The following is a 26,674-nucleotide window of genomic DNA, read 5'->3' on the forward strand; positions in this document are numbered from 1 at the left end:
ATCCTCAGCCGACACCACGTTTCTTTAAGGCCAGATCTGTGCTTTATGCATTGAGGGAGAAGGTGGACGCAGAACTGTGCCGGTTAGAAAAACTAGACATAATCCAGCCTGTCCAATTCTCGGGTTGGGCAGCGCCCATACTTCCAGTGGTTAGGCCTGACCAAACCACACGCATTTGTGGGGACTATAAATTGACCGTAAACAAGGCAGCCAAACTAGACAAAGAGCCTATTCCGTGGATAGACGACTTATGTGCAAAGCTGGCTGGAGGCAAATCCTATACAAAACTGCACATGAGCCATGCTTACCAACAATTGGAGCTGGATAGCACATCTAGAGGATACTATCAACACACACAAGGGTGTTTATCATTATACTCGCCTACCCTTTGGAGTATTGTCTGCATGTGCAATCTTCTAAAGGACAATGGAGAGTCTTTTGCAAGGACTTCCCTGAGTGGCAGTTTACCTTGATGATGTTCTGATCACAGGGTCAACCAAGACCGAACACTTAGCCAACCTGGAGGAGCTGCTAAGAAGATTCATGGAAGCTGGCGTACAGTTAAAGAAAGAAAAATGTACAATCCCAGTGCCAGAAATTACATACCTGGGCCACAGGGTGGATGCCATAGGTTTGCATCCAGTAGAGGAGAAAGTTAGGGCAATCAAAGATGCACCCTCTCCATCCAGTGTAACTTGAGTCTTTCCTGCATATGATCCACTATTATAGCTGCTTCTTTCCAAACTTATCAACAGTGTTAGCACCATTACACTTGTTAAAAAGGAAACACTGTTGGTTGTGGGATTCGCAACAGGCAGAAACCTTTGTGAAAGTAAAGAAACTATTACATTCGATGGGTTGTAGTGTACCAATAAACATGATGAAAGAATTTGGTAATAACATGTGATGCTTCTTGTGGTATAGGAGCTGTGTTATCACATAGAATCGAAGATGGATCAGAAAGGCCCATTGGCTATGTCTTGTGAACTCTCTCCACAACCAAGAACGGTTATTCCCAGGTAGAAAAGGAAGATTTATCAGTGATATTTGGAGTGAAGAAATTCCACCAGTATCCGCATGGACAACATTTCACCATTGTGTTGGACCGTAAACCATTGATGGGTTTATTCAGTGAGGATAAGGCCATTCTGTCAGGAGCATCAGCAAGAATACAACACTGGGCTTTGATATTATCTGCATATGAGTATAACTTTATGAACCATCCTGGCTTACACATTGCAAATGCGGATGCACTCAATTGTCTCCCATTACCAGATAGCATTGTTTCAGTGCCACAAGAAGTTGTGCTAGTACTGAAATTCCTGGATTCTTCACCTGCGTGTGTGAAGCAAATTAGAGATTGGATGAACAAAGATCCAATTTTGTCAAAAGTCAGAGACCTCGTATTGCAAGGGTGGTCAAATTGCCCTATGCCTGAAGAAATTAGGCCATTCCATTCCCAAACAACAGGGTTAATTTGTCAAGATGGAATCTTCTTGTGGAGATCTAGAGTTGTCATCCCTTTGCAAGGAAGAGAACCACTCTTGACAGAGCTTCAGAGTGCACATCAAGGCATATCAACAATGAAAATGCTTACACGAAGCTGTGTCTGGTGGCCAGGCTTGACAGTGACATTGAAAGCATGGTCAAGCACTGTCTTCATTATCAGCAACAACAGAAGTTGCCTGTTTCAGCTCCACTGCATCCGTGGGAGCGGCCTGGTCGACCCTGGGTTAGACTACATATTGATTATGTAGGACCATTCTTATGGACCACATTTTTGTTGATTGTCGTTGCACATTCTAAATGGATGGATGTGCATGAAGTCAGATCACCAACATCGAACGCAACTATTGAAAAGCTGCATCATTGTTTTAGCCTACACAGCGTACCAGAAATAAGCGTTTCTGATAATTGTACAGCCTTTACCAGTACAGAGTTTCAGAGATTCATGAATTTAAATGGAATCCAACGTATTAAAACAGCCCCATATCATCCTTTATCAAATGGTTTAGCTGAGAGAGCTGTGCAAACTTTCAAATCTGGAATGAAGAGGTTATCAGAAGGTTCTCTAGAAATTCAATTCGCTTTCTTCTCAGTTATCGAAAATGCCTCATTCGATTATGGGTTCAACACCGTCTGAATTATTGATGAAACGCCACCAAGTACAAGATTAAGTCTAGTGTTTCCAAACTTAGAGGGGAAAGAAAAGAGGAATCAGAGTAATCAAAAATTGGATCACGATATTCATAGCAAAGCTCACAGATTCACTGTAGGAGACACAGTATTTGTGAATTTTGGAGGTGGACCTATTGGGTGCCTGGAATCATTGTCTCATACTGGTCCCTTATCTATCCAGGTGGAAGTGGAAGACAGAATTGTTCAAACAAGTGGACCATCTTTGGGATAGAGAGACATTCTAACAACCAACTATCCTGTCTGTGATTAATGTTGAACCATTAATCCCTGAAGTGACAGATCGACCTAGAATGGACATGCCCATTGTCTCTGTAAAGCTGCCAAACCCCGAACTGCCACTTTCTAATGATGCATCTGGTGCTGCAGTTCCTGATTGTGTTGATCCTTTGGAGGAACCTCTAGGGGCAGAGCTACACTGCTCTAACTGAATAAGGAAAGCGCTTCAGAGACTTTGATCTTTAACGCCTGATTTGTATATATGCATATGTTGTTGGGGGAGAAAATATAGTAACTGAAGGTATAGCTTCTCCTCCTGTCTATCAGGGGTCACGTGATGTTCTTGGAGGTTTCGACCAATGAGTCCTAAGCGCAGGTAATGGGGGGAGTGGGGTTTCTTGTCAAGGATTCTGTTCAAGCATGTAGGCCTCTGTAATAAAGTTTCTGTTTCTTGTTGAAACTTGTCTGGTACGTCAAGTCATTGCATGTAGTCACAATTGTAATTTAGGAAATGCAACAACCAATTTGTACAAAGCAAGCTCCCACAAACAGCAGCATGATAATGACCATATAATCTGTTTTAGAGATAAATATTGGTCAGGACCACAGGGAGAGCTTCCCTGCTTCTCTTCAAATAGTGCTGTGGGATCTTTTAGGCCTACCTGACAGGGCAGACAAGGCTTCCAATTAATGCTGCATCTCTGACAGTGCAGAGCCACACTGAAATGTTGGCTAAGGTTTTTGTGTTCAAGTTCCACTCTAGAGACTTGAACTGACAATCTTCTAACCCATGGATGGGAGTGCTAACAACTGAGCCACAATTGACATTCAAAATTGTTCACTGTTATAGAATGTAGCATAATGATAACCTGAACAGTAAGAAGTAACTGGAGACTTTTTATAACCCAGGCTACCACATCTGGGAACCAGGAAAACAATTTGAAAGTATGAAATGTCTTACTATAATAAGCAATATTTAGTGCTTGCAAAATTTGTGCATTGAATATGGTTTGAAGATGGGAATCCCCATCAAATCATGTTCACTGATTACTCATGGGGCTGCCAGCTCACATTTTGAACACTTGGACTGCGTGAAGCCTAGATCTCTACTTTGTGAATGAGGTGACACATGTCCTTAAATGATCGGGATCTGATGGACAGGAAGCAACAGTGGAAGGATCCTTATTAGGAATGCTAATTGTGATGAATCCCAAATTTTGTTTGAATGCCCAGGTGGGTGGTTTGGCACTGGTGGCAGCTGTGTAGTTTGGAGTCGGCAGAGGCTGGGGCTTGTGGGCAGAACGAGGATAGTTACAGGTTTGACTCATGTTGGGTGGGGGGCAAGTTGAATGGAAAACTGGAGTCATATAGTTTGGAGAAACACAACAAGGAGAGCACTTGGGAGCTGTATCTCATGCCCCCACTAACTACTATCCATGCTGAGTAGAAAAAGGTTAAAACTTGGTTCCCTGTTCTGTATGATCATTGAAAAGCCAAATTGAATACAGTTGCTTACCAGTCATTCAAGTGAAAGAAATTTGTCAAATGAGTCAAGTATTGTGTAGGCAAATTTTGCTAGCCAGAGTATGGCACAAGGAACCTGTTGCTTTGAATGTGATGAATAGGATTGCATGTAAAAATGTAAACTTCTAACACTGCTGGCATCGTGCATCATAGTGGGGAGAGAGGTTTTGAGAAATCTCTTCTTAAAGTGTTGCTGCATGAAATACTTTACCACAAGTTGTTGCACCGTTTAAGGAAAACAGCAAAATTATTTGAAACTGAGGGAAAAAATCAGGAGAGCTGGAAGTAGGATTAGTTTGGATTGCTCTTGCAAAAAGCCAATACAGTGGACCTGATGGCCGCCTCCTACATTGCAATCTCTTAAGATTCTATGATAAATTAGAGTATACCCCTGTTTTCTTGCTTTTTGATGACAGTGGTGTTAGACCATTCAAATTTAATCTTCTGTGTTTTGAATTACTGATATTCTGCTCCATTCAAGTTAACAATGAAGGCAGCTTCCAACTGGTTATCGCCTGCTTGTACACTTGGCATGTGCTGTAGCTAGTAGCCATTTTAAATCCAAAATCTATTTTAGAGTGCCGGTTAGCTGTGTGCTTGCAAATCGTACTGTCAGCTGGAAACTTACTTCAGTGTTCGGTGAATTTGGAGAGACAAAACACCGGCATATCAAAACATACTGCTGATTGAAATTGGATTTGGCTCCAACTCGTTCTCTGTCTTTCCCTTTGTGTAAGCCTGTTCTTGATTCTCTTCTTAGTGTGCCTTTCACACAGCTATCTTTTTCTCCCTTTTAGTGTGCGTGTCTCTCTCACTTTCATAATGCTTTGTATCTTACTTGTTTATTGCCTTTTTTCCTTTCTGCTGTTCCCTCTCTCACCAACTTCTCATGCTTTAATCTGTCTTTCTTTTCCCTATCATAACAGTGCCGACACTTCAAAAGTACTAATTAGATTATAACGTGCCTTAACTGGGACGTCTTGAGGTCATGAAAGACACTATATAAATGCTCTGTCTTTCTAGCAGCTGGTTGGTCTGCCTTTTGGCAGCGGTTTGCTTTATCATTCTGTCATTCGGTCCTTTGGTCTATCTTACTGATTCTGTCTCTAGCTGTTCCTTTTCTCTCTCTCTCTCTCTCTCTCTCTCAATCTCTCTCTCGCTCTCTCAATGTTCTGAATCAAGATTTTGCCCTCCCTCTCAAAAAAAAATGTAAGCACTTGAAATATTTTTCTTGCCAAAACATCAAAACAATTTAAAGTTGATCCTTGAGTTTTGTGCAAGACAAACTCATAATGATCATAGTCTGACAATAGACTTATTTTCAGTATTGTACCTGAGAGAATCATATTGGAAGGTCATGAATGTGCATGTGCTCAGAGTGAAGCCTGCTGTTCATTGTGCATTCAGGGGCTTGCTGACAATTCTGCTGCCTACCTCTGGCTACAGCGATACAGCTGCGCAGAATGTTGATCGAATCCTGACCTTTACATAATGGCTGAAACTGCCAAATAAAAATGTTAATGAAGTTATTCAATGGCAGAAAAAATAATTTGATAAATTTGATCTTGTTATTGAGGTTCTCCTACTCTCCATCATGTGATCAAGCAACAATCATTTCCTTTCACCTCCCTTCCACCTTAGAATCAAATTGAATTTACAACACAGGAAGAGGCCATTCAGCCCAACTGGTCAATGCAAATGTATATGCTCCTTATGAGTCTTGTTCCACTTAATTTGCCTCTTCCTACCATTCGCCTGTATCCCTCTATTCCCCTTTCCCTCATACGTTCATCAAAGCTCTTTAATTGCATCAATGTCATCTGTTTCAACCACTCCATATGACAGGTCACATTTTCGCCACTCTGTGCAAAGAAATTCCTCCTAAATTCTTTATTTGATCAGTTAGTGGCTATGTTTATACTTTTCCCTTGTTCTGGTCTCTGCTATATGGAAACAATTTTTCCACATCTGCCCTGTCAAACCCTTATCAGGACTCCTCTTTTCAGATAAGTAATTCGTAGCCTGTTCAATCTATCCTGACGGTTTCATCTTCTCAATTCTGTTATTGTCCTTATAAATAGGATGGTGAAGGAAGGAAGGAGGTTAGGGTAGCTGTACTAATGAGAGATGACAAAATAGCTGTGAGTAAAAGAAAGGAAACTGACATGACAGAAATGACATTAGAAGAAAATATCAAAAAGGATATAAAGTCATTTGATACAGAGGAAGGGGGATATTTGATAAGTTAAGCTAACTTGGAGAGGGTAAGTGTGGAGGTCTTGCGGTGCCATGGTAGCGTCCCTACTTCTGGGCCAGAAGCTCCGAGTTCAAGTCCTACTTCAGGACTTGACGGCTAAGGTTCATAATGTGGCCAAACAGGTTGATTATCAGCCTGTAAAGAGCAGGAGAGTTTCCTGGTCAGCCAGGAAACTGCCCAGCTTGGTTCAAATTCAAACCAGGCAGGTCAACTCATTGTTTGAAGCAGTGTGTCTCATTTACGCATGCTAGAATCCACAAAAGTTCACACACAGGGCCCTGTCCTTTGCAGACAGTATGAATATGTCCACACATTGTGCCTTTTTCAACTAAACAAAAGTTTGGAGAACAGTCTGGTTCATTCCCCAGGGTGATGCCTTGATCAGTCAGAGTTGACCTGCCCAGCTTGAATTTGAACAAAGCTGGGCAGTTAACTGTTCCATGCTACATTCGCCATGACAACGCCCCTACCAATCAGAGACCACTTGCCAACCAATCAGCACTCTCTTCTCATGCAGTATAAATTGCTGTTACCCCTTTTGGTAATTTCTTGCGAGCTGTCCTGATGAGTACAAGACGAAAAGCTTTGATAGCATGTCTCTCTTTTCAGCAGTACTCAAGTTCTGTACTACCAAATGACTATTTATATATTATAAAAATAAATCTTGGAAAAGAAAATAGTGACAGGGGACTGGTGGGCAGTTAATGTGATTCCTGTATTTCAAAAGAGAGACAGAACAAGTCCAGGGAACTACAGACCAACTAGCTTAATGTTGGAAAGATAATGGCATTGTTACTTAAATTGTAATTAAGAAACAAAATCTAGAAATTAAAAATAAAATAGAGTAGTCAGCACAGATTCCAAAAAGAAGGACATGCTTCACCAACCTTACTGAATTCTTTGTAGAAACGACATAGTATATATAAGGGTAATGTTGTGGATGTAATATATTTGGGTTTCTAAAAAGCCGTCAATGAGATACCATATAGTAGGCTCAGAAATTAGGTCAGAACACGTGGAGTCAGGGCACGAGTAGCAGAATGGGTAACAAGCTGACTACAAAACAGAGAGCAGAGATTAAAGGTAGTTATTAAGATTGAAAATTGGCAGGAAATAGAGTTCCACAGGAGCAGTGTTGGAATCACAGTTGTTCATCATTTGTATAAATGATTTGAACTCAGGAATCAGAAGTACAATTTCAAATTTTACAGATTATACCAAATCAAGGGGTGTCATTAACACAGAGGAGAGCAAGATATGGGAAGACATTAATAAACTTGCAGAAAGGGTGCAGATAAATGTGAGATGGTCCATTTTGATAGTGAGAATATGAAAGCTATGTACTCCTGGGAAAATGCATGTCTAAATGAGAGAGGAACTGAGGGATCTGAAGGTAGAGGTGCACAAATCACTAGCTAGCAACACAGGTTCATAAGGCCATAAAAAGCAAACAAAGTGCTGAGATTTCTAGAGGAACAGAATTGAAAAGCAACAAATTTATGTTCAACCTTGATTAGACCACACTTGGTGTACTATGAACTGGCCTCCTGTTTCATGAAAAGATTATTGAATTTCTGGAGAAGGTGCAATAAAGCTTTACTACAATGATACTAGAACTGAAAGGGTATACATATCAGAAAAGATTTAACAGGTTGGGGCTGTTTGCTTTTGAAATGAGAAGACTGAGGGATGGCCTGATGGAGGTCTTTAAGGTTATTAAAAGGTTTGACAGGGCAGGCGTAGAAAAGATTTTTCTACTTCCAGGTGAGACCTAAGGGCCATAAATATAAGATAGTCACCAATAAACCCAATAGGAAAATTGGGAGATACTTGTTGACCAAGAGTGATTAGAATGTGGAATGGGAATGCTAGGAAGTACAGGAGAGAGAAATGAATTGAGGGATATGTTGATGGTGTTAGATGAAGAGGAACGGGAGAAGGCCTTGTGGGCCTTATGTATTGAATAGTCTGTTCCTGTGCTGCAAATACTTCGTAAATTGTTTCTATACTTTCTCTTGTGCTTCAATATGCTTTTTGTAATATGTAATGTAAAACAGTGGATTATTCTGAATTAATTTTTTTTTTCAAAAATTTAGCTGGCAGCTTGTTTAAAACAAACACGACTTACATCCAAATACAGTTTCAGAAATGAGTACAGAACATAAATAGGATGGCTAATATTTTTCCAAAATCTCATTTTTACTTTGTTACCGTTTGACAAAAACATTAATCAACTTGAGAAACGGACTTGAGGCAAACAAACAAGCCTCACTTTTTTAATGTGTGTGTGGTAAGAAAAGGTTGTTGTGTCTGTGATTCGCACAGTGGGAAATTCTTGAACTAGTCTCATTCTTATCTATTAATGAAGATTTAAAAAATTTTTTTGGACCAAGTACATAGTTATTTTTGTTCTTGTGATGTAAGTGATACATTCAAAACCCATCCCTAATTGCTCTTAACACTGAGTCCCAGATTGGGGCTGGAGTCTGCCTTGGCCCAGAACAGGTAGGGCGTGGCAAGTATCCCTTCCCTGAAGAACATTGGTGGACCATTTGGGATTTTTTTTTGACAACTTTAGCAGCTTTCATGGCTTTTTTCTGGTCCCAGCCTAAACAATAGTTTGCCGGGGGGTGGGGGTGGGGGGGGGGGTGTTGTGGTGGTGGTGGGGGTGGGAGTGGTGTTGGTTTACTTACATTTAAAAACTTAAAACTTAACTTGATTGATAAGGTTTATAAGTGCAGTGCTCTCATTTTCCCATGCGTTTAGTGGGACAAATTTTAATTTGTGATGATGGAAATCTCAGGGTACAGACTGCTTGCCACCTGTTAAATTCTTTGTCTGATTTGCCTTGAATTGAACTGAATATTGGACAGGATGTATAATAGGCATCTGACTGTCAAACGCCAGAGGGCGGAAATCAGCCCTGGCCCAATAATGACTTGGAATCTCCCTGGAGCCGTTACCACCCTGCTGCTGAAACTAGATTGGAAACCAGTCAGAAAGTACATGAGGTATCCACTACCCTTCTGGCAAAGTTACGGTGGTGAAGTGGGAGCAGGTCCAAAGAAATTCATGGGCAAAGAATTCTGTTCTGCTGCCTCTCATTGTCTTTTAAAGAAAGAAGGAAAAATAATCAATAGATGAGTCATCCCAGGTCATATCGCCTGCTGGCTGTTAATGTGTAGGTGACCTATCTGTGCAGTGAACCATTATGCCCCCTAATGGTTTAGTTAGTTATGACTGATTACCACACAGATCAGACACACCCCAGGTTGGACCTCTGTTAGCTGAACTCTCATGGAAGAGCACCAAGATTCACTGGGACGGACCTTGGCTATAATGTTACCTGTGGTGACACTCAATATCTGACTTCATATGAATTAATGGCTATGGTTGAAGTCTCAAGAAGTGCCCACATAGAATTATATAGAATATACAGCACAGAAACAGACCGTTCAGTCCAACTGGACCAAGTTGGCATTTATGACAAAACAAAAACAGAATTACCTGGAAAAACTCAGCAGGTCTGGCAGCATCGGCGGAGAAGAAAAGACTTGACGTTTCGAGTCCTCATGGCCCTTCAACAGAACATTTATGCTCCATTTGTGCTTTCTCCCATTCTTTCTCAACTGACTTTCACATAATCTCCTGTTCCCTTCTCCCTCATATGCTTATGTAGCTTCCGTTTAAATGCATCTATGCATTTTGCCTCAGCTGCTTCCTCTGATAGCAAATTCCTTCACCCCACACTCTGGCTAAGGAAGTTTCTTCAACTATTTGATTGTCTGGTGATCACTTTATATTAGTGGTCTCTAATTGTGCTCTTCTCCACAAGTGGATACAGTCTCTCCATGTTAACATCAAGACCTTCACTAATCTTAAAGACCTCAGCCTTCTCTATTCAGCCTGTTCATCCTTTCTTGATGGGTATAAACTTGCAGCTCTGGTAACATCCCTGCAAATATGTTTTCCCCTTCTCCAGCGCCTCTACAGCCTTTGAGTAATGTGTACAGTGCATTATAAAAGTGTGGTCTAATCAAGGTTCAATGCGAGTCTAGCACAATTTCTGTACTTTTCAATTCTGTCCTTCCAGAACTAAATCCTAGTGCTTGGTTTAGTCTTGTTAACCTGCATGACTACTTCTAGTGATTGGTGTATTTGAATTCCCAGATCCCTTTGCTCATGTATCCCATTTAGATTCTTATTTTCCAAATAATATATGACCTCCTTATTTTTATTAACCAAATTTAACACCTCATACTTATCTATGTTGAAATTAATTTGCCAATTACATGCCCATTCTGCAAGTTTATTAATGTTGTCTTGTACTTTTGTTGCCATCCTCTTCAGTATTGAATATACCCTCTAAATTTAGAAACTGTCTTTGCTTCTGAAGTCTAAATCGTTAATATAAATTGTGAACAACAGTGGTCCCAGCATTGATCCTTGTGCGCTTCACTTTCCACCTTCTGTCACTCTGAAAAGCTACCCTTTACTCTGGCTCTCTGTTTTCTGTCTTCTAGCCAGATACCTTTCCGTTATGCTATTTGTCCTCAGTGTCCTTCATGGAGGGTCAGCTAGCTCAGTTGGCTAGATAGCTAGAGTGTAATGCAGAATGATGCCAACAGTGTGGGTTTAATCACCATATCAGCTGTTATGGTAGTTCATGATTGTTCACCTTGCCCTACACTTGTGGAGTGTTGTCCCTCAAGCTATATATAACCAATTGTCTCTCTAATGGAGACAGATGCCCACAGGCTTTTCTGGCTGATCACCCCTGACTCCACATGTTCTGACCTTATTCATTAGTCTGTTATGTGGTGCCTTATTGAAGACCTTATGGAAATCTAGACATATTACATTTACTGAATTGCCACTCTCTCTCTCTCTCAATAAGGTGGTCAAGCAACAATTTCCCTTTTGAAACCCATGTTGACTATTTGTTTTTATATTTATGGCTTCTAGATCTTTTTCTATTTTCTCTTTTATTAGGTTATCTTTTCTACCACTGAAAAGTGGATCCATAGTTCCCTGACCATGATCTATCTCCTTTCATAAATATAATTAAAATGTTAACTTTTCACCAGTCATCTAGCATTACACCTTTTTCCAACAAACTAAGCATGTGTAACAGCCTCTCTGCAATCTTTTCACTAGATTATTTTTAAAATGTGTGAATGCAATCCTTCCAGAGGTTTTTACCGTTGTTGAGTTGGATCAGTTAATTTTATATTTCTTCTTTCTATTTTAAATATGTTTATATTATTTCTAATCTCATCTTCCGATGTCATGTCCATTTGATCTGTCTCCCTGGTAAATTTGGAAGCAAAATAATTGTTTAATTTTTCTGTCATTTTGCTATTGCTGTCTTGTGATTTTATTCCCATCCCGACTTCCCTCTAATTATTTTCCATTGAGATACAATGGACCTGAACTGGGTTGGGACTAGTGTCCTAGCAGAAAGGGTAAACAGGACAGTTACAAGGACTTTAGACTTGTAAATGAGAGGAGGGCTCAGGTGGAAAAGGTAGCATAAATAATAATTCTGAAACAAATGTAAAGGAAAAGTGCAGAGTAACAGTCAGAAATTGTGCTTTAGATAAGGGGAAAGCTAAAGATAAAAATCAGGAGAGGGAAATAAATGTGTGGGAAAAGCAGCATTAAAGCAGAAGGACAAGTTAGAGGGTATGGCTCAAATAAGCATCCTTTATACAAAAGGACAGAGTATAAGGAACAAATTAAATTGTTCAACAAATTCAACTTACAGGGTATGACATGGTAGCCATTATTGAGATGTGACAGCAGGACAAGCAGACTGGAAACTAAATATACTGGGTTATAACATCTACAGGAAGGATAGGGAATATGGTAGAGTAGTCCTAGTGATCAAGGAATAAATTACTTCAGTGATGAGAGGCAGGGAAACTGGAGATTTTATGGGCAGAATTAAGAAATGGGAAACTGTAGTGGAAGTTTTGTATAGATCCCTGGTATAGCTGGTAAGTGGCAAAGTTTATTAATGCATAGATTAGACAAGCATGTAGTAAAGGCAGAGTGGTTTTAATGGGTGATTTTTATTTGCATATGGATTGGGATAAGCAGATGAGCTTATCTCAGAAAGGTAATGAATTTCTTGTGTGTCCAGCATAGTTTTCTGTAAAACAAAATGTCCCAGAACCAACAAGGGAGCATGCCATGTTAGATTTAATAATGAACAACAAACAGATTTAGTTAATAACCTAATAGTGCACAGTGAGGGGACTAAGACCTTACCCTGCATATTTTTATAAAATTGATATCTATATCCTCATGGCTATTTGTGAAATTTAAAAAACTGGACAAAGAGCTTTTAAAATGGCTGAAGCTATGTCTGTCTCTGACCTTTGAACAATAGGAGCTTTCTGGCAGTATCAGGAAAACTCATACTTCGTTATCTCTGAAGAGACACTAATGACATCCCTGTGGGCTGCAGAAACCAAGTTGAAAGAGAACTATACAAATGCCATCTGCATTTCATAAGCCAAGTTGGCCAACCAGAGTCGATTTGTCTACTAGAACAAATGACCCCACAACCTTCCTTTCAAGTCTTAATGGTTGGAACATTTAACTATCTCGGGAACTCAGACAAGGGATACACATCCTTTGTCAAAGGCAATGTGGAAATGTGGTAGTTATGTGGTGTGAACCGCTAGCTGATGGAACCAGTTGCATTGTCTTACTGTGCTGCAAACTCAGCCTGCCATTTTACCATCTAACTAGCAGCATCAGAGAAAGGGGACCCTGCCCAGGCTGAATACCTGGCCCCATCTACACTGTTTCTACTGGAATTTCTTTATAATTGCCTACAAGACTGATTCATCTTTGCATGCCTATCTCATCATGTGAAGTCAACTCCACAGGAAAAGCATCAGTTTTCAGCCTGCTGATCTCCATGAAGGAATATCTTATTGGACTTTAATTCTGGACTCTGGACCCACATGAAAACCATTCTTTTCTCTGTGGCCTCTGCACTGTAAATCTTTCTTTTCCCTATCCCCCTTTTACTATATGAATGCAAAGGAGGCAGACTTGCTACCCTCCTCCCACGTTTGTGTGTGTGTGTGTGTGTGCAAATAGACTAACCATTTGGATCCATCTTGTCTCAAGTTTGCTTTGGGGTTATTAATAAAAAGTGTATCACACCAAAACTGAGGGGTTGGGAAATGTGCTGCCACTTAAAAGGGGGAAGCAAATCAAAATACCTTTCTGTTTATGGACGAGTGGTGAGAGGAGAAATCAGTGTGGTTTAAATTAACACCCCTCCTATCTATAACTGCATGAACATTTACCTAATAATGACCATAATGTGATTGAGTTCAATATTGTAACTATATCATGTATCTTTCTTTCAAACACAAAGTTTCTAGATTTGCATAGCACCAACTTCAATGAGATGAGACAGACTGTCCACAGTAAACTGGGTAAATATGTTATTGGATTAAATGATAGACAATCAATGGGAGATCTTCGAAGAAAGACTGTAATGTGATACAAAGTCAATTTATACTCTAAAAAGGAAAAATTCTACTTTCCAAAAATAAAGCCATGAATGACAAAAGAAGTTAAGGATAACATAAAACAAAAAAGTAAAACACACAAAAATGCCAAAAGTAGCAGAGATTCCAGCAAATGGGAGAAATACGAAGAATAGCAAAAAGTGACATAATAGATGAGAACTATACAAAAAGGGATTATGGAAAGAAGCTTGCAAGGAATATTAAAGTCAACACCATTTTTTAAACAATCGTATTATGAAAAAGAGGGTGGTTAAGAGCAAAATGAGCCTTCAAAAGTTGACAATGGTGATCTATTGAAAATAAAGAAACACTGGACATGTTAAGGTTATTTCACATCAATATTTACAGTAGAGGAAGAGATCAGCATGCCAGACTCCTAAAGAAACTAATATTAAATCAGAGACAGGGACTCATCAGGGTTACGGAGAGAAGGCGGTGGAATGGTGCTAAATGAGTTGCTAATTCGGAGACCCAGTGCAGACACAATGGGCCAAATGGCCGCCTTCTGCACTGTAACAATTCTGTGATTCTGTGAAAATTAACATGAATAAAATAAAAATAATGAAGAAAATAATGGCAGTAAAGAGTGACAATTTCCCAAGAGCAGATAGTTTCCATCACAAGGTTTTCGAGGAAGTAGGTGCGAACATTGCGGAATCCTAACTATAATCTTCCAAAGTTCTTTCGACTCAGAAACTGTTCCTTTTGATTGACAAATTACACATATCACACTGCTATTTAAGAATGGTGAGAGTGAGAAATCAGGGGATTATAGAACAGTTACCCTAATAGCTGTTGTTGAGAAATTACTAAGAGTCTATAATTAAGGATAGTGTGACTGAAGACCTTGAACATTTTTAGTTAATTAGAGAGTTTCTGTTGTGTAAGGAGAGACAGAGAATGTAAAATCTGGTGGAAAATGGAAGCCGTAAAGAATTAAATGGGCCATTACTTTTAATTTAGGAAAGGCTTGATGAGTTAACAGGTCTTCTTTCTATATCCACAGCTATAATCAGAGAAGAGACCAGGAGAAAAGGCCAGAGTGTTCACATGTAAGTAGATGTCAGATTGCTCAGTTCAAAACTGCAGTGCTCTTTTCAGGTGTCTGTGTGATTGGTATAAGGTGCTCTGTCTGAAATTGACACAATTTTGATGAGTAAATGATTGATATGAACTACGCTGTTCAAAATGATCAATAATTCACAATAATGATCAATAAGTTTAGGATTGTGGTGCAGTGGGTAGTGTCCCTGCCTCTGAGCCAGAAATTCCATGTTCAAGTCCCACTCCAGGACTAGATGGCCAAGGAAGGTGCATTCATGATGCAGCCAAATAGGTTGAGTATCAACCTGCAAATCCTTCCAACACACACCAATGACAGGTGGTAAGAGCGGGAGAGATCCTGGTCAGCCATGCAGTGGAAAGAATGTTGGAGCCTCTACCATTACTATCCATCGCTCCACAATACAACATACATGTAAGAGTGCATGTTGTCACAGCCGCTTGGGTTTCAAGTGATCTTTAACACCTCACCACCAATTATAGGAGTATATAGGAGGGAGAGGGCACAGCCCCAAGAGTATGAAGTGGTGGAAGGAGAGAGAGAGCAGCCCTCAGAGTATAAAGTGATGGGAAAGCAAGAGCGTGACCCTGAGAGTACAAGAATTGAAATGTGAGAGTCTGAGAACAGAACAGGAGAAAAATCATAACATCACTTTGCAGCACAAGAGGTGGCAGGGTAAATTAAACGTAAGTTTAATTTAATCTACCTAGAATTTTAAATCAGATCAAATCAGCTGTTTAAAAAAATATATTTCAGTTGATTAAATACATGATTAAATAAATAAAACAAGGTTTTACAAGGAATACAGTGCAGGTAATGTACCACAGTTGCAGCATGTGGGAGTTTGTGGAGAGTATCACAGTCCCGGACAGCTACACCGACAGCAAGCATCTGTAACTTGAGGAACTTCAGCTCAGGATTGTTGTGCTGCAGGCCGAGGTCCAAACTGTGTGGAAAATCAAGGAGAGATACTTTGACCCTAGGAGGCAGTCATAACTAATGCCCCACCAATTAGGTTTAGGTTATGTAGTGGCACAGTTTTAATTGGCGGTTACAGACAAAAGGGTGTGACTGAGAGTATAGGGTGCAGTGCTGGAGGAACTTTACATTGCCCTTATCCAACAGTCACCTGGTTCTTGCTGCCTGTATGGATAAGGGCAAAGTCTGCAAGGTGGTTAAGCAAACTGTCCATGGCACCATAGTACAGGAGGCCATTCAAATGAGGGAATGAAAAAGAATGTGGTCGTGATAGGCCAAAGTATAGTGATGGAGGATAGTAAGTGGGCATTCTGACAGCTGTGATGTCTGCCTGGTGTCAGTGTTAAAGACATCTCCTCTCAGCTGGAGAAGAACTTGGTGGACAAGGATCCAGTTGTTCTGATCCGCATCGGGACCAACGACGTAGGTAGAACTGAAAATGAGGTTCTGCTGTGGGTGTTTGAGGAGCTAGTCAGAATTACCATGCAGGTAATAATTCCTGGATTGTTACCTGAGCCACATGCAAATTGGCACAGGGATAAACAGATTAGAAGGTTAAATGCATGGCCTAAAGACTGGTGTGGGAGGCAAGGATTTCGATTCGTGGAGCACTGACGTCTGTACTGGGGAAAGAGGGAACGGTTTGGTTGGGACAGTCTCGGCTTATAAACTGGCTAGTGACAGTGTCCTAATGAGCCGAATAACCCAGGAGGTAGATGGGACTCTAAACTAATGAAGCACTGGACAGGGTGGGGGGTGGTGGTGGGGAATGATGTGTGTGTGTTTTGGGACGATACAGGAATGAGTAAATTTAAAACAGTAAGAGAAATTTTGAGGCTTCAGAGCAGAGATTAGGGTAAAAATAATTGGTTCAGGGAGGGCTAGAGAGTGGGCAGGACTGGAAAATCCTGGCCATAGGCACGGTGAAGGTTGGGAATTAAGTATTGCAGGATACTTAACCAGAGATAGGTAAGAGGGAAAAGGAGGGGGTAGCCCTAATAATAAATTTTGGGGTAATGACTGTAGAGGGAGGATCCTAGCTCAGAAAATTAAGATGTAAAATCAGTTTCGATGGAGCTAACAGGGACAGGAAACACTAATGTGAGTAGGTCATAAGTCACCTAAAAATAGTTAGTATCAGTAAGAGCATAACTCAGGAAATTAAAAATGCATGTAGCAAGCATAATACAGTAACGGGGGAATTTTAATCTTCAGAGAGACTGAGCAAGGAAAATTTATAGTAATAGTTTGGAGCACAAGGGGACAATGAAGAAAGATGAAGTTGAGGTAGCTCAGTCATGATCTTATTGAATGTGTTAAGATCACTGAAGAGGCCAATAACTTTTTAAAAAGAAAGGATGCCAACGTGGAAAAAAATCTCTGGACAAGATTACACTTTTTACAACTTTTACTGTAGCAAACCAACTAAAATCAACATAATTCGAAATTAGTTAACAGATGAAGGATATTTCAAATGAAAAGGTAAATTTCACTTTTAAATAGTCAATACAGCAAAGATACACCTCACATAGTTACAAGCTCTTGCATTTATCTCCCGCACAAATGTGGCACCACGGGCAATCTTAGTCTTTCCAACTCGGCCTCTATTTTGTAGGATCTCTCATTTCCCATCCAATCGTTTCAACCCTTGACTCACTTTCACCAGTAGCAGTATTCCATCCAGAGTCCCCGGACATGGTCAACACCAATAAGGTGTACTTCTACCAACCTTCTCTCACTCAGATCATGACACTAATGGTACTGAATCCCTAGAGACTCCCTTCTCTGATCCTTTTATACGGCCTAGTGGGCTCTGGCAACATTGAAACAACAGCAATGGGTATTGTCCAATCCACAATCCGTTGCCCTTCCTGTCTTTAGCTCTTTGTTCTTTCCAGCTGTATAACACACAGTCTCTGCTCTATTCTCAATATCAGGATCTGTTCAAAGACTGCCAAACAAAAAACTCTTCCATTCAGAGAGCACCTAGTTCGTTTCCTCTTCAAACGAATTCTGTGTGTTCTGAACTGCCAAACAGAAAATACAGGTTGACCCAACACCACTGTAATTAGCTTTCTATTTACTTTCTGCTTCTTAGCTGTTCATTCCTATGCAACCTCAGGTCACATGGACATTTCTTCGAGCCTAATGATGTCATAATTGGGAAACCAATTAATCCTCTTTCAGACTCTGACACCACCCAGAATAAAGCAGTCTAATTGAATGGCAACATATCCACGAGTTTAAACATCTGCTCCCTCCAATACCATGGTTGCAGTGTGCACTACGAACAGGGCGAACTGCAGAAACCTGTTGAGGTTTCTTCAATTCCACTTTCCAAGCCTGCAACCTCCACCGTGTTGAAGGGGGCAAGCCTCAACTTCACCTTTCTGCATTGTCCCCTTGTGCTCCAAACTATTACTATAAATTTTCCTTGCTCAGTCTCTCTGAAGATTAAAATTCCCCCTTTTCAGTGTCAACTTTGGTTTTAAATGGGCATTGCACAATTAAGAAAATGCAGGCTTTTCCAAGCATATAGGCCATCAAAAATGGCACAGCAGGCACAAAGGGCTGAATGGTCTACTCCTGCTCTTAACTCTCATGTTCTTGTGATTGACATGATACACTCTATCTGAATTTGACACGTTGAGGTTTCTGAGAGCAGTGACAAAGAGCTACATTAATGAAAGTATATTTTCTTTTCACTGTTCTGTGTGTAGTATTACAAAAAAGTTTTATGGTTCAAAAATGTTATCTAATCTTTTGGATAAGACCTTGAACAAAGGCTGTGGGTTCATTCAGATGGATATAGAAGATCCCATACACAATTAGGAAAAGAGCAGGGGAGTTCTCCTGGTCCCCTGTCCATTACATGTTCCTCAAACTGTATCACTGAATCCACTTGGGAAGTCAGAACTGATCAACTGATCAGTCTCTAAAATGACCAAGTTATAAAATTCTGATTTTTATTTCTATCATTTTTCTGGATGAGTATGTCTTTGGCAAAGCCACACTTGGTATCGCTCTCCCGAGTTTCCCTTGAGAAAGTAGGGTTGGCCTGCCTTGTTGAACAGCTTCAGTCTACATGGTGATGGTACTGTTAGGGAGAGAGTTCCTGGCATTTTTCCCATGTTGGTAAAGGAATGGCAATCTGCATCAAACTCAGGATGGTGTATGACTTGGAGAGAGACCTGGGAGTGATGATGGCTTGCCCCCTTCGACACGGTGGAGGTTGCAGGCTTGGAAAGTGTCATTGAAGAAACCTCAACAGGTTTCTGCAGTTCGCCCTGTTCATGGTGCACACTGCAACCATGGTATTGGAGGGAGCAGATGTTTAAACTCGTGGATATTTTGCCGTTCAATTATACTGCTTTATTCTGGGTGGTGTCAAGCCTCTTGAGTATTGTTGCTGCTGCACTCATCTAGGCAAGTGTGCAGTAGGTGAAGGGTTCAGAGAAGGCTCACTCAGTGGATCCCTGCAATGAGGGGGTTATCCTTTGAGGAATGATTGAACAGGTTAGGCCTGTATCAATTTGAGTTTAGAAGAATGAGAGGTGATCTGACTGAAACACATAAGATTCTGAGGGCACTTGACAGAGTGGATGTTGAAAGGATGTTTCCCCTTGTGGGAGAGACTAGAACTAGGGGACACAGTTTAAAAATAAGGGATCACCCATTCAAGACAGAGGTGAGGAGAATTTTTTTCTCTCACTTCTCTTGTGGAACACTTGCCCAAAAAGCGATGGAGGCAGGGTCATTGGATATTTTTAAGTCTGAGTTAGATAGATTCTAAGAGTCAAAGGTCTTCAGGGGTAGGAAGGAAGGTGAAGCTGAGGCCACAATCAGATCAGCCATGATTTTATCAAATGGCGAATTGGCTTGAGGGGCCGAATGGCCTACTCCTAATTTATATGTTCATCTGCTCACTGCAGAATATCCAGCCTTTTGATCTGCTCTGGTAGCAATGCCTTTTACGTGGCTGGTCCAGTTACATTTCTGAACTGTACTGACCCCCTGGATTTTGATGGTGGGGAACTTGGTGATCATAATGGCATTGATTACCAAAGAGAGGTGATTAGATTTGTGTTGCTGAAGATGGTCAATGCCTGACATTGTGTGGCTCGAATGTTGCTTACCAATAATCAGCCTAAAGCCAGATGTTCTGCAGGTCTTACTACATGCAACATGCATTGCTTCATTTTTTGTGGTATGAAGGTGCTACCTGTCTGGTACAGCTTGGGGTACTTCCTCATACTTCCTTTTAAACAGACATTGGACTTCTGCACATCAAACATGAGATTTCAGCTACTAGACTGGAGAGAAATGTTCCATTTTCATACAATTTAACATGTCTTTTTTAGGAATGAAGACAAGAAGCGATTTGAAGTAGTGAGATCATATACAGGTAATATTAACATACAATGACATAAAAAAATTATTAACATCCAGGTAAATCATAGAATTGTATAATAAGAGGAGGCCATTTGGTCCATCATGTCTGTATTGGCTCTTTGGTAGAAATATTCCATTAGTCCCATGTCCCCGCTCTTTCCCCATATCCCTGCAATTTTTGCCATTAAAATATATTTCCAATTACTGTCTGAAAGTTACTATTGAATCTGCTACTATCACCCCGTCACACAGTGTATTCCAGATCATAACAGCTCGCTGTGTTTCTTTCTAAGCAACGTTTCCTCATTTCACATCTCCTCTCAACCTCCTCTGCTCTAAGAACAATCCAAGCTTTTCCAGTCTCTCCATGTAACCAAAGTCACTCATCTCTGGTACTATTCTAGTAAATCTCTTCTGACATCTTTCCTAAGCATGGTGCCCAGAATTGAGCACATTACTCCAACTGAGGCCTAATCAATGTTTGACACAATATTTAACATAATTTCTTTGCTTTTCTACTCTAATCCACTAAATAAAACCAAGGACCCCATATGCTTTTTTAACAACCTTCTCCTACCACCAGTAACAATTTGTGTGCATTCAACGCCAGGTCTCTGTTCCTTTAAAATTGTATTGTTTTCACTATCAAATATATCACTTCACACCTACTTCATTCGCCATGTGTCTGCCCACTTGAGTAGCCTATGTCCTTCTGAAGTCTGTTGCTATCCTCATTGTTTACTACTTGCCGAGTTTCATATCATCTTTTTTTACATTATTCGCTCATGGGATTTGGGTGTTGCATGCAAGGCCAACATTTGTTGCCCCTCCTGAATTGCCCTTGAATGATTGCAGAGGGCAGTTAAGAGTCAACCACATTGTGGTGGGTCTCGAGTCACATGTAGGCTCGATCGGATAAGAACGTTAGAGAACCAAATGGGTTCTTATGACAATCGTTACTGAGACTAGCTTTCAATTCCAGATTTATTAAGTGAATTCAAATTCCACCAGCTGCCATGGTGGGGTTTGAACCCCTGTCCCAGAGCATTAGCCTAGATCTCTGGGTTACTAGTCCAGCAACATTACCATTATGCCACTGTCTTCCCTGATTGTCTGCAAACTTTGAAATTATGCCCTGCATACTCAAATCCAGATCGTTAATATATATCAGAAAGAGCAGTGATCCTAGTACTGACCTCTGGAAACATCAGTGTATTCTTCCATTCGGTCTGAAAAATAACCATCCACCACTACTCTCTGCTTTCCTTAGCCACTTTTTTATCTATGCTTCCACCATCTCTTTAATCCCATGGGCTTTAATTTTGTTTACAAATCTGCTATGTGTTTATCAAACGGCTTTTGAAAGTCCTTATCCACAACAACAACTGTACTACTTGCATCAACCTTCTCAGTTACTTCAAAGAACTCAAGCTTTGTTAAACATGATTTGCTTTTAACATGTTTGGGCTTTCTTTTACTTATTAGCCCAGAATTTTCTAAACACCAATGCATTTGTTTCAGGTTATTGTCTCCAAAGGTTTCCTCACAACCAATGGTGGCTGCCTTGCCTTTTGTTACTGGGATTATATCTCTTCCATTTTTTTTCAACAGAGGTGTGCAGTGTGCAATCCTCTAGTCATTAGGTACTACTCCTATATCCAAGGAAGACTGGAAGATTGTGGCCAGAGCTTCTGCACTTTCGACTCTTACTTGCCTCATTAGCTTAGGATACATCCAACCAGGATTGGTGACATTTCTACCTTAAGAACTGCCAAACTTTCAATGACCACCTTATCTGATTTTATCCTATTCAATATTGCTATACCTCATAATTTATTGCTACATTGGCAGCATCCTCTCATCTAATGAAGACGATTGCAAAACATTAGTATCACAGCCATGTCTTCTACCTCCATGAGAAGATCAAGTTTTTGGTACCCAATTTAAGGAAGGACATACTTGCATTAGAAGTGGTACAATGAGGGTTCACTAGTTTGGTTTCTGGGGTGAGATGGTTGTCCTATAATGAGGGGCTGAGTGAACTGGGCATCTGTCCTCTGAAGTTTATAAGAATGAGAGGTGATCTCATTGAAACATACAAGGTTCTGAAAGGGCTTGACAGAGTAGACACCGAGAGGTTGTTTACCTGGCTGGGGAATCTAGAACATGGGGGCACAGTCTCAGAATAAGGGGTCAATCATTTAGGACTGAAGTGAGGAGAAATTTCTTCACTCAAGGGTTGTGAATCTTTGGAATTCTCTTCCCCAGAGGGTTGTGGAAGCTCCATCAATTAATATATTTAAGGCTGAGATGGACAGACTTTTGGTGTCTCAGAGAATTGAGGGATTTGGGGAGCAGAAGGGAAAGTGGAGTTGAGGCAGAAGATCAGCCATGATTGTACTGAATCCAGAACAGGCTTGAGTTGCCATGTGGACTACCTCCTCCTAATTATATTCTTTCTTCATTGTCTGTAAAACACTTTGGACATCCTGGAGTTCATGAAGAGCACAATGCAAGTTCTTTCTCTCTTTACAGTTCAGTAAATATTTCTCCTCTGTGAAGAACATTTAAAAATTATAGCATTGCTACAGGTGGCAAGCATCACAAGATGGTGTTTTTGTTATCAAGCCTTTTCACAAAGACTGGGAATGAAGACATAAGGTACAAAGTGGTCTGTAAGATAGAACAGAGAAGAACATACGATAGTGAGGTAAACCTCTACTTTGATGCTAGGTTAAGTGTGGGAAGCTTAAGGTTTGGGAGGGGAGTATGTTTGGGCCCAGGCACACTCGTATAGCTTGTTGAAAAACTGTCTAATATATCAAAGACTAAATCAGTATCACTACACAGAGAAATTAATTCAATTGGTATGACTTTTAATTTTCACTGAGTAAAATGTTGTCTTTATTTTTTTCTAGTGTCTCGACCAGAACCAACACCAACACCGGATTCAAAGACTGAGTAAGAAATGTGGTGCAAAGTATGATCAATGATGTTTATAAAAACCCCTCAATTTCCCTCTGAGTTGACCAGATGTATAAGAATGTGTATGTCTGTGTCTGTGTGTGTGTGTGAGCTATTGATGTGAGCTGCTGCATTTCTGGTTGATTTGCTAAGCACCAGAAGTAAGATAATAATCTTGAATAACATACTTCTAACTTTTTTCAGGAATTTGGCTGCCTCAAATGATTTAATTTCACACGTTCACCAAGGTTTGTATGAAACAGTTTAAGAATCCCTTCTCAGGGACAGCCTGTGTTAGCTACTTACCCTAAAAGCAGACCATCTGCCTATTATTCACAGGCAAAAAAAAAAAATTGTCTCCTTGTCTCTGCTTGTGCCCTTTCATTTCTTCTGTCACACTCACTCTGTCTTCACTTCTTTCTCTCCCTCTTTCTCACATTCTTTCAATGTATAACCTTTTTTCTCTCCTGTTACTTTGGTATCTCTTTCTCTTTGCCTCTGACTTGATTGCTTAAACTCACTCCCTTTTTGTAAATCTGCCCTTTGTCGCTTTTTTGCTGTATTTCTTATTCTCTCTCTGCCGCTCATATTTTCCCTGAACTTACTCCTGACCCTTCACATAGAACTGCCATGTTAGTAATCCTACGATAGGGCAAGAGGAGAGGAATGTCATTTCTTTTAAATAAGTTCTCTTGATTCGGGAGCTGTTCCTTAAGATTGGAAATTTGCAGATATCGTTCCGCACTTTAAGAAAGAGAGAGAGAGAGAATCCAGGGACTTGCTAGAGTTTATTGTTAAGGATAGGATGACTGGACACCTTGAAAAATTTCAGCTGATCAGAAAGGGCCAGAATGGATTTGTAAAGTGTAGGTCATGCCTGATGAACCTGATTGAATTTTTTGAAGAGGTGACTAAAATATTGGACTGGGGAATGTCTATGGATGTTATTTATATGGACTTCCAGAAGGCATTTGATAAAGTTCCTCATAAGAGACTGAGAGTTAATGTTCTTAGAAACGAAGGCAAATTATTGATCTGGTTAGGAAATTGACTGAGTGGCAGGAGACAAAAAGTAGGGATAATGGGCCAATACTCTATTTGGCAGCATGAAACTAGTAGTCTTCTGCAAGGATCTGTGTTGAGTCCTCAACTATTCACTGTATTTATTGACGACTTAGATGATGGGATGGAAATACACATGTTCAAGTTTTCCAATGAGTCAAAGATAGGTGGCACTGCAAGCAGTGCAGATGGAAGAATAAATTTATAAAGTGATATTAATAGATGAAGTGAATGGGCAAAACTGTAGCAAATTGAATTCAACATAGGCAAATATGAGATAATCCACTTTGAACTTAAATAAGATAGAACAGGGCACACTCTAAATGGTGAAAAGCTCCAAACAGTAAAGGCTGAAAGAGACTTTGGGGTCCATGTACATATATCATTAAAATGTCATAGACAGGTTCAGAAAATAATCAAAATGACTAAAAGAATGCTGGACTTTATATCAAGAGGACTAAAATACAGGGAGTTAGAAGTCATGTTATAGCAATAAAGACTTGGTTAGACCATACCCAGAGTATTGTGAGCAATTTTGGGCACCATACCTTTGGAAGGATATATAGGCCTTGAAGAGCAGCATAGAATTATCAAAATGATACCTGGACTCCAGGGGGAGGTTACACAAACTAGGGTTGTATTCCCTGAAGTTTAGAAGGTTAAAGGGGAGATCTGATTGAAATTTTCAAGGTATTAAGAGGAAAAGATAGGAGAGAGAGAAACAATATTTCCACTGGTTGGGGTGTCTAGGCCTAGAGGACTTAATGGAAAAATTAGAGGTAGATCTTTCAGGGGGTGAAGTTAGGAAACACTTCTCCACACAAAGGATAGTAAATGTTTGAAACTCTCTTTGCAAATGATGATTGATGCTGTGTCATTTACTAGTTTTACAATTGAGATGTTAACCAAAGGTATTAAGGGATATGGGGCGAAAGTAGGTAGATGGAAGATTAGCCATGATCTTATGGAATACCAGAATGGGCTTGAGGGGATGACTGACCTCCAGTTTCAATGTTTCTATAAAGAAACATAATACCCAAAATTCCATTACCCCATCTTTTATATGGCTCTTTTAAGATATATTTGGAATTGCCACTCCTGATTAGTGACCTGCTAGATGTGAGGATTGTGCTGGTCTTGCGTAGATGTTCTGCTCAGTCAAATCCCCTGCCAGTGCTGGCAACCTACATTCACACGTGAAACAAGAAAACCTGGAGCAGGTATTGGATAGCAATCATTGCCCAGGGAACTGGATCACAGCAATCAGAGCTCCTTCGGGAAAGGGATTAAAGACAATTAAGATAGAGAGGACAGAATGTAATATTAGCACTTGCTGCTGCCAAACTTAAACTCCACTCTCTTTTCTAACAGCTGGAAACACACCTGGCTACGGCAACATAAGTATTGGTAAGTGAACAATTTCCAGAGTGGTATTGTAATGGAGTGCAAGTGAGGACAGGTAGTTGTTGTAACCATTATGAATTAAAGTTTTAATTCAATAATTTTGATAATATCACTTCTTGTTTTCAAATCCAAGAAAAGTCAGAGGGAGATCATGATTGAACTGTACAATGCTCAACTTAACGCCAGGCAGACCCATCTTTAACACTGTATCCAATTCTGGTCAAACTACACCATAAGAACTACTAGAAAGGGTACAGCTAAGAAGTTATTTTATAGAGGGATGATATGGGAAAGGTTAATCCTTTTAAATTTAAAGCCTGGGAGTAGGACAAGGGTAGAGGTGTCATCTTAATTATATGCAAATTTGTTTTAATACAGTCAAATTTACTTGGCAAGTTTACTCTACCAAAAATAGATTAGATCATTCTGCGATTGATTCCTAGTCCAGCCTACTCCTATCAAGAATTGTAGGACACCACCAAGATGTAAATTAGGATTTAACAGCCATGTATAAACGGGAGAATAATTATTTTTGGACCAGCATTTGTTGGTCATCCCTAATTGCCCTTAAACTGAGTGGCTTGCTCAGGCATTTCAGAGGGCAGTTAAGAGTCAACCACATTGCTGTGGGCCTGGAGTCACATGTAGGCAAGACCTGGGAGGGATGGCCTAAAGGAGCTAGATGGGTTTTTAATGAAAATTTCATTATCTTATTGATTTGATTTAAATTCCACCAGCTGCCATGGTGGGATTTGAACCAGTATCCCCAGAATATTAATGTCCCCCTCTGGATTACTAGTCCAATGACATTACCACCATGCCACCGTCTTCCCCAGTGGATGGGAAGGTTACTATTCAAATGCAAATTTTTCTTTCTTTATCTGAACCATAGACCGATCATTGCCATACAATACGCTCATGCCAGGCCATTATCTTCTGTTACTGTTTCAATAGATTCTTCAGATAGTTCTAATTTAGTTTCTAAGCATCCCCATGCCTGTTCGTGGTGTGTTGTTGATGGTTTGCCACCTGTGGAAACTATTAAGATAAAGTAACAAG

General features: G+C 40.2%; 1 protein-coding gene across 5 annotated transcripts in view; it reads left to right on the plus strand.

The window, feature by feature from the left end:
• LOC121283487 (linker for activation of T-cells family member 2-like) overlaps positions 1-26,674 on the plus strand; it is an 89,443-nt gene that overhangs the window by 39,897 nt on the left and 22,872 nt on the right. For 4 of the 5 annotated variants that reach the window (XM_041198121.1, XM_041198122.1, XM_041198123.1 and 1 more), the window contains 5 exons: positions 14,759-14,804; positions 20,155-20,198; positions 23,104-23,146; positions 23,354-23,397; positions 25,583-25,618. In XM_041198121.1, coding sequence (XP_041054055.1) covers positions 14,759-14,804; positions 20,155-20,198; positions 23,104-23,146; positions 23,354-23,397; positions 25,583-25,618 — 213 coding nt within the window. Of the gene's footprint in view, positions 1-13,595; positions 13,657-14,758; positions 14,805-20,154; positions 20,199-23,103; positions 23,147-23,353; positions 23,398-25,582; positions 25,619-26,674 lie in introns of all 5 variants that reach the window. The other variant, XM_041198124.1, reaches the window with a different exon arrangement.

Source organism: Carcharodon carcharias, chromosome 10 (genome assembly GCF_017639515.1).
Source record: "Carcharodon carcharias isolate sCarCar2 chromosome 10, sCarCar2.pri, whole genome shotgun sequence".
NCBI classification, from domain to species: Eukaryota; Metazoa; Chordata; class Chondrichthyes; order Lamniformes; family Lamnidae; genus Carcharodon; species Carcharodon carcharias.